General features: G+C 38.9%; 1 protein-coding gene and 1 long non-coding RNA gene across 3 annotated transcripts in view; one reads left to right on the top strand and one right to left on the bottom strand.

Moving 5' to 3' along the window:
• Positions 1–940: 940 nt before the first annotated feature.
• On the top strand, positions 941–7568 carry LOC109035118 (uncharacterized). Its single transcript, XR_002009208.2, has 2 exons — positions 941–6066; positions 6830–7568. It is a non-coding gene; the product is annotated as an uncharacterized lncRNA (long non-coding RNA).
• The window catches only part of LOC109035104 (uncharacterized), a 34799-nt gene continuing 28954 nt past the window's right edge, over positions 6912–12756 (bottom strand). For both annotated transcript variants that reach the window (XM_072303157.1, XM_019048602.2), the window contains 2 exons: positions 11229–11554; positions 6912–7507 (listed from right to left, as the gene is read on the bottom strand). In XM_072303157.1, coding sequence (XP_072159258.1) covers positions 7277–7507; positions 11229–11554 — 557 coding nt within the window. In that variant the 3' untranslated portion in view covers positions 6912–7276. The remainder of the gene's footprint in view (positions 7508–11228; positions 11555–12756) is intronic.

The following is a 12756-nucleotide window of genomic DNA, read 5'->3' as shown; positions in this document are numbered from 1 at the left end:
GGAAAGCCTCCAAACGAAAAAGGTGGCAGCCAACCATAGACACACGTAACCAGCACGTAACTCCCTTATTCTGAAAATTGATTCGGTTCGAACTCGACTGCAGCCCAAACGACGGCACGGATTCCAACGATCTTGGTGTCTACTGACGCACCTAAATTGGGCCTACTAAGTGGGAAAGTTTCATCCAGATCCATTGAGTTTTCAAAAAGTTATAAGCACTTAAAGGCCCAAAATGACAAATATTTTTTGTAACATGGGCCGTTTAGTAGCGGGAAACCGACATGATCACCTTTCACAACAGATTTCTTGCTTACGCGGCCACAGATTCTAATGAAACCTACAAAGGATCATGCTTGAAGATATGAGGATTTCATTTCTACCACATTTAATAGGGTTTCAATGCTCGGATAATTCAGCATCGGCAAATAACTTTCAAAATTTTAGCTACAATGTTTTGAATTTTAGAAAAAATCCGGTATAGTGGTTCAATGCCATTGGTCGATTCCGTTCAGTTCAGCCAGTCTCGGGAACGAAATTTCCCTAGTTACCAATACCAACTTCCAACTCTAACTAGTTGAGAACAGATTTATGATTTAATATAATATAAGAGTTCAATTCTCTGTAGAAGCTAACTAATATTTTTACACACTTATATTATTACGTCGCACGTCTTCTGCCAGAGCCCGATACACTATTTCATTAGTTTCTCTTAAAATGTTCAAGTGATGTCTTTGTTCAGAAGTGAGGTTATCAGTCCGTGTATCTGTCTGACCCAAGCATCAATAAATGTAATTCAGGTAAATTACGTCGATGAAAGGACACCAAAGTTGTGCCAAACTATCAAAAGGAAGCAGGATTTACACCACAGTTTGCATTCTCGTGACTAACAGCATCCAAATATTTCCCTACCATGCACACCAATGGATCGGATCAAGGGAGAGCCCATTACTCTCAGTTTTTAATTACATTATTGTTTTCCTCAAGTCACGAATGCTAGTTTCCATATCTTGAAGAGATGTAGTTGTTTTCAGTGGACCCTATCAGTCTCAAGAAAAGATCTAAAAATTACTGTAATATGAGCCTTCGCCCATCACACTACATGCGACACGGTCACAATGCTCTGACCAAAATTTATTCGCTTTAAATTTTGCTTTCAACCTACGTGCTCTGGAGTGCTTGTGCTTTTCCTAAGTGTATGTTATTGACATTAAGATCTTGTGTTCTTCATGACTAATCTTGGAAAGCTTTCGCCTCTTACCGTTGCTTGTTTACATCATCGAGCATATGCGGGGATGCGAGGTATAATTCAATCACTAAGTCAACTTTATGTCCCTAAATCAGAGATCTTTGACGATGAGTATTAGCTCAAATTTGGTTTTCTTCGAGTCTCTTTGATTTTGCGTCAGAAGTTGTTAGAAACACCATGTGGCCAGTCAATGTGTAACAAAGTCTTTCATGAAAGGTATGTACTCGTTCTATTTTCTCAGCTTGATGATTACTATAAAATCAAGAATTTATATTGCTGCATAAATCGCTGGGCCAAGTAAGTACGTAGCGCCCATTCCTTCTCCATTTTAACATATGAAAACTTGATGTAAACACATCAAATAGTGAGGTTATGTTATGGACTTACACTGGTGGTGCAGCTACCGACTGTTAGATAATAACCCCTTAAATGCCATCCGGCTGGGCGTAGCCCGATTCCGTCCCCCGATTCCGTCCCCCGATTCTGTCCCGAGTCCGATTCCGTCCCGAAATTAAAACCAGATTCCGATTCCGTCTCGGAAAAATAATTTCTAAATACAAGCGGCAACATCGCAGCAATTTAAATGGTAGCACAATAGAAGAATTAGGAAGTGATAAAAGAAACTCACCATGCGATTACGTTGAGAACCCGCTTCTAAGCAAAAATTTTGAGAAGTGTAAACTTATCGGGTGTGAAGAGCCCGCGGTGCGTCAAACGGTAAAAAAACATAAATAAATAAAAATGGAAATATTACAGAAACATGTTAGGCGTATTTTTATGGGAAACAGCGCAAATAAATTTGGATAGAGAATCTCCACTGCTATCACCGAAGAGTTTGGTGATGCTCGCTTGTACGGCCTTCATTTTTTTCAAAGTTTTAGATTGCAGAGTGGCCTCAGATTTTAATCGCAGAGTTGATTAAAATTTTGGAATCTTTAAAAACTTGTTTCAGCACACCGACAAAACTGTACAGATCTGGATGGGTTTTATAAAAAGTGGAGTTATAACGGGAAAGGAAACTCTCACATGCGTTGGTGGTTTTTGTTGGCGCTGCACTTTTCTCAGCCCAAATGCATGGTGGGAAACGAGCATCAGGCGTAATATAATTGTCCGTCAAATAATCACAAAATTCTGTTAGTTCGTCACACTGTGGCTGAACCGACGTAAAAAAATCCACGAAAGCATCCCCTACTTCCGACGGGTCCAGGAAGGGTAACCCGATAATACGACGCAAAAAAGTACCGATTTCTGAAGAAGGGTCTCGGAAAAAAAGGAGTTAAACGCACTTCCTGAATTTTTCGCCACCACGCCTGCCCCGAGTGGAAACGGCAACCACTGATAAGACATCCGGGAAAAACTTCGCGCACAGCTTTATGGATACCTTCAAATTGCTGCGATGTTGCCGCTTGTATTTAGAAATTATTTTTCCGGGACGGAATCGGTATCTGGTTTTAATTTCGGGACGGAATCGGCCTCGGGACGAAATCGAGCGATCCGGATCCGGCTAACTTAGCTGCGTCCATAGACACCAAGATTGTTGGAATCCGTGCCGCCGTTTGCTCTGAATTCCATTCTGAATCGAATCAATTTTCAGATTAAGGGAGTTATGTGTGACTAAGAGTGTCGGCCACCCCTTTGCTATAGGGACTTTAGTAGGTCGTCATTTTCCTCGACCGGGGGTGGCTACCGCCACTCTTGATGTGAAAATATTGTGGTGTTGTTGGTTGTTCTGTCACAGAAGTATTCCATCTTTACCTAGTGAGTTTCTAGCATAATTATTACTCCAGTGAAACAGTGCACTCTGAAATTAATTGAGCGTTTTGGTCTATGTATGGTTCGCGTGCCTACCCAGTTCTTAATGGAATAAATGTAATCGGGTGAATCAAAGCCAAAAAAGATTAGACCAATCGGCAGCGTTTATGATCAAAAAGTTTGCGCCTAGGTACCAACTGCGGAACATGCTCTGATGAAGAGTTTGGGGGTGGTGTTTTTAGTCCGACAGTGGACAACAAAATTACTAGGAATTCTTGAACTACCAGGTAACTGAGAGGTAGCCTTCATTATCTTTCATGAATCAAAAGACTCCATTACAATTTATACTTACTTCATGCCAGTTATACGATGCGACAAATTATGTGGTGAAGCGACTCTAAGCAAAAAAAATCAAAATATTCTCCGCTAGCGTCAATATACTATGTACAATCTTCTTATCTTCATGTTTCAAGTCACATTCCTAGACGTTATACTCTGTTAAAAGAAAAAGTACTTTTGTGGCCGATGGAGCTTGGCTTGACGCACACTTTTATTGATAAATTAAATACCTCTTACTGAAAATACTTTCTATAATGAGTGAACCAAAAAAAAAAAAAAATTTAACTCTTTGAATGGACTTTCCACTCAATGGTCGCACTGTTATTTAATTTAAAATTTTAGTGGCTGAATGTAAGTATGTCCAACAGTTGAGTTAAACGCAGTAAAAATTGCAGAATTAATGTTGAAACTTTATAAGTAAGGAATAATTCATGCGGCAAAAGAAGTTCATTCTAAGTAGCCTACACTATGACAATTAATTACTAATCCATCAGTTTTTAAAACATTATGTAGGTACCCTATTTCGATGAGAGAAGTTTAAACTCACCAAAACATCAGGTAACTTTTATTGATTGCAAACTGAATCACCCCCTATTAATGTTTAGTTGATCAAACAAGGAGTTCCAGTTCTGCTCATTGAAAATATTATTCTCAGTTTCTCTGTCTCCAGCCAAATGTTTCATTAGCTTCACATCATTCCAAAAACGACCTGATATAAAAACTACAAAAAACCCAAAAAAACTTTCAGATTCCAAGGGGTAAAGAATCCGGCCAAAGTCTTAAACTTGTTGAACCAAATTTTCTTATTACTCCTAAAAGAATATTAAAAATTATACTTTACTGAAAATCGAATGTGGGCCCCTTCATTTATGAGTGATGCAACAGTCATGACGTGTAAGTATGTTTAGCCCTTGCAGGAGCCCTATTTCTCACATATTTGCATTTTTATCTAAAGTAAAAAAAAACAGTCGGTATGGATTGATCTGAGCCTTCTATGTCCTCCAATACAATATGAAATATTTTATCGCACAAAGTCCAATATTTTTCGATTCAGGTCCTACAAATGCTTTTAAAACAGCATGAAAAAAAATACTCAATCGGCTGGCTAAAGTCCAGTATTTTTCTTGAGAATAGTCTCCTCCTTCAATGAGTGATGCAACAATTGCGACATTTTTGTATGAAAAGCCCTTGCAGAAGCCTTTTTATTTGACTCAGCTAAATTTTGAAGAATCACTGACGTGTCCGCAAAAATGCGTAAAAAAGACGGGTCACTGAAATTAATGCTTCATAGAGATATCTGAGGATCCATGTCAAAACCCTCTTACCTATTCTACTCTGCGCAAAAAATAAAAACGCTATTTTCAACTATGATTTTTGTTTTTTTAAATCTTCATTAATTTTCTCTTAAAACAATTTTCAATATCTAGGTAATCTGGAGTCCTTTTCGTGATGATCAGTTCATTATGCAGTGGTATATGATACAATGTTATGATAGCTTCCATTTACATGCATATGAAACTGCAGCATCATAAGTTGAGATTAAAAATATTATACAATAAATAAGTTTTGGGAGAAAGCAAAGGAAGAATGATACGCTCGAAAAATACGCTGCAAGCAATCTTCCAGCAAGCAGAGGGGACAAATACTAATGATTACAGTGAGAGCATTTTTGCGGACACGTCAGTGATTCTTCAAAATTTAGCTGAGTCAAATAAAAAGGCTTCTGCAAGGGCTTTTCATACAAAAATGTCGCAATTGTTGCATCACTCATTGAAGGAGGAGACTATTCTCAAGAAAAATACTGGACTTTAGCCAGCCGATTGAGTATTTTTTTTCATGATCTTATAAAAGCATTTGTAGGACCTGAATCGAAAAATATTGGACTTTGTGCGATAAAATATTTCATATTGTTTTGGAGCACATAGAAGGCTCAGATCAATCCATACCGACTATTTTTTTTTACTTTAGATACAAATGCAAATACGTGAGGAATAGGGCTCCTGCAAGGGCTAAACATACTTACACGTCATGACTGTTGCATCACTCATAAATGAAGGGGCCCACATTCGATTTTCGGTGAAGTATAATTTTTAATTTTCTTTTAGGAGTAATAAGAAAATTTGGTTCAACAAGTTTAAGACTTTGGCCGGATTCTTTACCCCTTAGAATCTGAAAGTTTTTTGTGGTTTTTTGTAGTTTCCATGGGGAGTTGCATCGTCGCTTCTGAGTAGAGCGGTCGCCAGTCGGCCAGCTCCCGCTCCAAAATTCTTTTGTGCTGTTAATACGCGTTTTTAGACCCAGTTCTTCTTGCCTCGTAGTGTTTTTAGTATAAACACCTTACTCAGTGAAAACATTTACCTCAAGATCCAGTTTATATCAAGATACTTACCGTTTTTTAGTGCCGTTAATGTACTTTCTGTGCACTTTTTCTGATCGATTTTTGTAATTGCAACTCCGCATCTAATGATAAACCGATTGATTGAGAGATTAGTAGCTGACAGCGAGCTACACTCTTATCTCTTGTGATTAACAGCCGTGATTACTGGACTGAAACTAAATGCCGTCGGGGTCTGATTACCACCTGCACTGCGCGTGATAAGCGGCGCTTCACAATGGAACGCCGTTTGTACTATAACCTATCTTCAGGGGGAAGACGTAATTTCTCACGAGGGAGAGCGATTTTAGTGGGGAGAGAAAGAAATTCCCGAGGGTCGGCTAAACTTTTTCAGGTGTGTAGCAATTTTTTAAGGGGTGGAGAAATTTTTTTAGGTGTGGAGAAACTTTTTTAGGGGTGGAGAAACTATTATTAGGAGCGGAGAGGGAATTTCAGCGAGGCGTGGAAATTCCGTGCTCCACTCTCTCGATAAAAATTTTCCCGTCCCTGGTCGTGAATATATCGAATATCTGGAGGAGAAATAAAAAAGTAAAAAATCCTTCTCTCCGCCATACGTTAGATATTGCGGATTGATGGATTCATTGGATGCCAAACAACAGTTTCTCCCAGAATTTTCCGAGAATTTGCCTAAATCATTTCAAAACAGAAGATAAAAGTAACAAAAAGTAACCCAAGTGACGTGAAGACTAGAAGACAGCAACTTTTTGACTTTCGGGATTCAGCTCTCAAACTTTTGCAAAAAAAACTAAAGTTTCCGCAGAACACATTTTTCACTAAACTATTGCGAAAAAAAACAAAAATAAAAAAGTTCTGCACAGCGAATTTTTCATACTTTCGCAGGGGGTTAATCTCTTGAACTTTTGTGAAAAAAAAGAAGAAGACAAATTGCCGTTATGCCGCAAAAAAGGAACAACTTCTGCAATTTTATCAACTATGGGTAAATATTTTGACTTCTGCTGAATCAACAGCAGATAATAATAATAGTACCCAATGCTAAGTGATTTATCACACATTTCTCAAGTTCCCATGACGAGTATTGCTATCGCGTGGCGATAGCAGATACCAACTTGTTATTATTTATTTTCGTATCTTAACAGTGCAGGGGGCGATCATCGTGTCGTGACTAATGAGTTCCGTTAGAAACGGACAATTTTGCGATAAAAGAGGTGAACAGACCAATCAGTTGTACAGCATGTAATATTTATTTTCGTAACTTAACAGTGGAGTTCGTGATTATGGTGTCGTGACTCCTGGGTCACGCTAAAACTGAAATTTTTTCCATTAATGAAGTATATAAGGACCAATCAGTGTTACAGTATATAGTATTCATGTCCATAATTTAACAGTGCAGTCCGTGATTTTCGTTTCGTGACTCATGGTACCTACTAAAAACTTGATACTCTAGCGGAGAATGAAGTGAACGGACCAATCTGTTGTGCAGCATGCAACACACTTTTTTTTAAATGCAGCAATGCGATTCGTGGCTATCTTGTTTTACTGATATTATTTACTCTTTTTCTTCTCTTTTAATCTTGTTCAGTCCCCTAAGGTGCCATTTCTTCCTTGTACGGCAGCAAGTCAAACTTTCTACCATACCCGTCCACTAGCTTGAAGTTCTCTGATGTAACATCAGTGTCTTCGGTGATTACATTATAAAGAGGACAACTCTTGTTGATCGGCAAGTGTGTAATTTTTCCTTTTATTCCGTATACTCTTCCGTATGCAAAGTAGTCGGTATAATGCCCACAGTTACAACGAAGTATGTTGAAATAAACCTGTAAAAAATCAAGTAGTGTTCTTAATAGCAAGTTTAGAAATAAACGGATGTATAATATGTAGAGACTTAGCATGTGGAATTCCCCTGAAGATAGAGTGCCTTATATTTTTGGCGACAAACGTATCATAGGTACGTTAATATGCTCAACGTTATCTTAGGAGGGTGCGGACTGCGGACCCATCGATTTCTGGAATTTTCAGATGGTGTAAGGGTATAGACCCTAGCAACCATGGCAACCGTAGCAAATGCACGCAGGGAAACTACCAAAATGAATTGTCGCAGTTCTAGGCGGAGCATTAGTAAAACCAGTTTATGAAAAGATGTCGATGGAAAATAATACGGACACTAAAAGGCGCCAATGCCAAATTGCTCGAGAACGGCGAAACGATCCAGTATTGATCTGCCTCAAGTCACTGTCTTTCCACTTTTAAAGTACTTACGGTCAAAGAATAATCCTGCACACCTCCTCGCTCCTCCTGAAGGTGCCTAGCATCCATAACGGCGGCCATGATGTGACTATCCACGATGTTCATATTTTAAAATGTACATACATCGTCAAGTGAGATATCATTTATTTAGTAATTTTGGTCGTAAATTTCAAATACATTTTTAAATTTAAAAAATCACCTTGGTCAACCGTGGTGTCGCAAATCAAAGATGGTGGTCTTTGAAGGGTAAAAGGGTATACAGGGTGATCCAGGGTTAATCGACCAAACTGCAGGAGCGAATTAATCCCCAACCCCCCCCCCCCCCTTTAAATTGAAATTTCGATTTTTTTTAAAATCATCTATGAATCCAGAACATAAAAGCACATGGGAGTTCAAATTTGCATGAGATTTGGTTTACAACCGTTGCCAAAATTCAGGAAAAATTATTTACTTTCTGAAATCGGAGGGGGGGGGGGCGTAGCTCCGACTGGGGGCACTTTTGGAAAAAAACTTAACACAGAAAAAAAAGTCTTATTTTGGCTCATAGAGCACGCTCCTGCAATCTGGCCGTTTAACCCTGGATCACCCTGTACATACGGTTGGAAATGACCGATTTTGAATAAACAGAAAGTTGTTGTAGCCAACGTTCATTTCAAATCAGCATAAAGCTGACGCTGATTTTGAATGAGGTATTGTATGCAAAAGCGATTGCAAAAGCGAAGGATATGAAATATAGAAATAAATTAATGATGTAAATTTAGAATTATTATTATTCAAAGACGTCAATAATAATGATACTGTATAATAGGAAAGAAAACATTTTTATAAAGAGTGATTCACGAGAAATAATATGCTTAGAATCATCCTGGGTGTCAATAATAATGATACTTTACCATGAGAAAAACTAAACAATTTTATTAAGATTACTTCACGACCCACTGTCAAAATATCCACTGTCTCACTGTCAGAATCACACGAGTAAGTAAAAAAAGCAGAAATGAAAGAACGGAAAGAAGAAGAAAAACCTTTAGCTAAACTACAAAAAACACAAAAGAATAAATCGCATAGTCTCAAAGGAAACTAGCATGAACAAAAAGTCGACAAAAAGTGGCAAAACCCCTGATAGGAAAATGGCGGAGGAGAAAGACCTCTGTATACGAAAGAATAGAGAAGTGAGTAGGCGCAGAAAGAACTAGGTATAGGGTAATGTAGTGGAAAGAGTAGCGGACACGCCCAGCGTTAGGCTGTGTGGCGTTACGTTATAATAGTATATCATAGTTATAGAGCGAGGTAATAAGAATAATATTTCAGATGCCGTAGTCTTCGAACACTTTCTCACTTGTGACGGTTGCGCAGCTGATCAATTTCCCGCAGAACTATTGGATATTCTAATTACGAGGCCTAGCTGAAAAGTAACGCCTCAAAGCTCATTACTCGAGAACCAGTAAAGATTTTGGCAAAAACTAAAGATTTTCTGAAAGTAGACGCAATTAACTTTCTGACGGTGTATCGGTTTGCAAAATTGAACAATTTTTGACGTTACGGCGTTGCCAAGCTTCCGACATGTTCTCTCCATGCAACATGTTGAAGGATAATGTTACGATGGCAAGTTGTAACTCTGCCTCGCTAAAATCGGACGAATTGAATGAGATAAAGCAAACGAGCAAAGTACGAGAGAAAATGGTTGACTGTATTCAAGAGCATCTAAAGGTATCCAAAAATAATTACAATTATTTTTGGATGAATTCCTTGTTAACTTCAACGTATTTTTGCCTGTTCTCAAGGAATTGTTGAATGCTGAATCCCGTCGAAAAAATTAATCGGGTAGATTTTGAATCCACTTTTGCACCCCGGCTTTGACTTCGGCGTCTAATTAGAACTGAGTGCCTTTAAGGTCTCTAATCAGGTTCGGAAAAACCCAAAAATCTTATCTGCCGTGATAGCGAAGAGAGCCGTAAGTGCAAAATTTTCGAAATCGAGTTTTCTTCAAAATTCGTCTAAACTCTTTTAGATGAAATTACTGAGACAGCTAAAACAGCAAAATTCATCCTAATTTAATGAAAACAAGACGTATGAGAAAGCCGTAAGTGCACAAAAAATGACGTAGTTTCTTTCAAGACAGCCGCAGGTGCATGAGAGCCAATGAAAACAGTGCTTTCCAGTAAAGTGCCACCCTCCTCTGCCAATTCCTAACCTGAAAATGTGTTTGTTGTGCGTCCAAAACGCAACCACGAAAGCATGCAGAAGATAGCACTTACGGCTGTCTTGCCTAACAATATAACCTAGCATGAAAATGAAAAATACCCTTTTTATGTAATGGAAATAAAATCAGTCGATTTTTAATCATCCATACGATTTCTAGGAGTCTTCCGGACGATTAGTGGCAATTTGACAAAGAACGGAGGCTTCTTTCAATAAAATGTTCTTGTCAGAAGCTTCTGATTTTTGCACTTACGGCCCTCTTCGCTATAACGGCAGTTATGGCGCCCAGTCAAGACTGTATGGAGGATAAGGAATGGTCGCCAAATCCAAGCGCTCAATGTGGGCTGAAGTTTGACGGCTGCATGAGGTCGGGCATAATCATGCTGTTACAAGAATTTGGTGCGTGCTGGTTCTATTTTTCGAATCTTGGATTTAAAAAGTTTTAACGTCCCGCATAATTCGCCGAAATTGGTATTTTCAGGTATGTATTTTAAAATCTGCCGCACCTGTAAGGGTTGACAGCCTTATTTGTCACCTTCGACATCTTCCTTCAACATGTCGGAGAGGACATGTCGGAAGTACGGCAACGCTGTAACGTCGAAAGTTGTTCAATTTTGCAAACCGATGGACGGTTAGATGGGTAATTGCGTCTACTTATAGAACTTTTTTAGTTATTGCCAAAATCTTCAATGATTTTCAAGTTGAGCTTGGAGGCGTTAGTTTTCAGCCGCGCCTCGTATGTGTCTATCCTTTTCAGCCCCTGCCTCTCAAGCGTCGCCCGTCGGGTAGTGCCTCTTCCTGTCATTTCCTTTATTTGTTTTACTCGCAGCCTAATTGTTGAAACTGAATGTGGCTTTTTGGCAAGATAAGGCAAGACACTAGACAGCCTCATCTGGGCCGTGAAATTTATCGATTTTCGATGTTTTGTCGTGCTGACATAAATTTCAATCGGGTCACCGGTCGGGTAACACAAAATGTCAACAACCACGCTGCAGGTGTGTTGTGTATTCGTAGTCCTCCATCGTGTATTAGTGTGCTCTCTCAAATACTTCACTGTATCCGAAAATAAAGAACAAAAGCAAGATGTACCTGTTTATCACTTAGTCGTTTAGCGATGATGGCTCCTTTGCGGCTCATGTCGGGTCGACCGAGGATGTGGGGCACTCGGCTGGCTTTTGTTCTCCAAATTTGGTTCCGCAGATCCTGATTGAAAATAACGATGTGAGCCCTGCGATTAAGGAACGACCTCTTTGTCACAGAGATCCCCGCCAGTTCCGTATTAGACACGGCGAACATCCAGTGGTACGGAGATACATCAAAGTTGCCCACCGACGGAATCACCACGAGATCACCTGTATTGAATCCTATCTTCCATATTCTATTTTGGTAAGCACCTTCAATCGGTGTCAGCATTGCTGTCAACACAAAAACTGTCAGTCACAAAAACTGCAACAGATTCGTTTGAAAATCAGACTCGAGTTCATGTAGGTATTTTTCACGGGTTTTATGGCATTTTTTACCACCTAGATACGTGTGTACAAAGTGCACTCTATGAGTTAGCAGCAGTGGCCAATGGCCAAAGAATAGTTGTGTATAGGTGAATAAGATTTTGTGATCGAGACGGAAACGGAAATGAAGCTATACAGTATATCGACGGTGTAAGTCGGCAATCACATAAGTCGGTGCAGACATCTTGTCATACTTTATTTTTTCAACGGAAAATTACTCAACGGCAATCCTTTAAAACTGCCGTGATTTTTTTTCTCTGTGCGAAGGGAATTCTGCAAAAATTTCAAGGAATTATGTCAATTTGATCTCCTTTAAAAGAATAACATAGAGGCGGAGATTTTCGGACATCGCAAACGAGATATGTAACTGCGGACTTACACCGTCGATATGTTCTTCGTTGACTCCTTTGAATCAACGGCTACAAATTCAAACTACCTGGGAAGTATTAAAAGCTTAGTCGATACCCATTTTTGACCTAATATCCGCCGCTATAGTACGAGATTAGTTGAGTCTTGTGCCGCGACTAGATCGCTCAACAGTCCTCAAGCTATTTAATCCTCAAGCTCCTCAAGCTGTTTTAATGTCTAATTAATTTAGTAATTACTAGGATCCTTGATCCACCAGTTAGACTTAAGTTATGTAAATAGATGTTCAAGTAAAATTTCCTAATACTGTAAAGTAGGAGAAATGAAATAAAGATAAAAAAAAAAAAAAAAAAAAAAAAAAAAAAAAAAAAAATAATACTTTTGTAAATACAGTTCATATCATTGTTTTGGCGGAAGATATAGATCATTCTCCAAATATCAATCTCGATGAAGATAGTACGAGGGGCGTTCAATAAGTAAGTATCCCCCCTCTCTAAAATCAATAGGAATGAACCAATTTTCAAAAACTTGAGCTCAAAATCTTCCTTAGGATATATTGAGTTCAACAAAACAAACCGCAACAAAATCGGACCATGTGCGGCTGAACGCGAGCCGTTTGAACGCGCCGAGATGCACACCGCTTCCGCCAAATCCGCGGAAATTTAAAGTCCGCGACAAGAGAAGAGCTTCTCTGCCAACGCTTCAGTCGTTCATCACTGACGAAAAATCAAAGAAGTTTTTGT

Source organism: Bemisia tabaci, chromosome 8, assembly GCF_918797505.1.
Source record: "Bemisia tabaci chromosome 8, PGI_BMITA_v3".
In the NCBI taxonomy this organism is placed as follows: domain Eukaryota; kingdom Metazoa; phylum Arthropoda; class Insecta; order Hemiptera; family Aleyrodidae; genus Bemisia; species Bemisia tabaci.
Note: the sequence above shows the minus strand (reverse complement) of the source record. Positions and strands in the feature narration are given on the sequence as shown.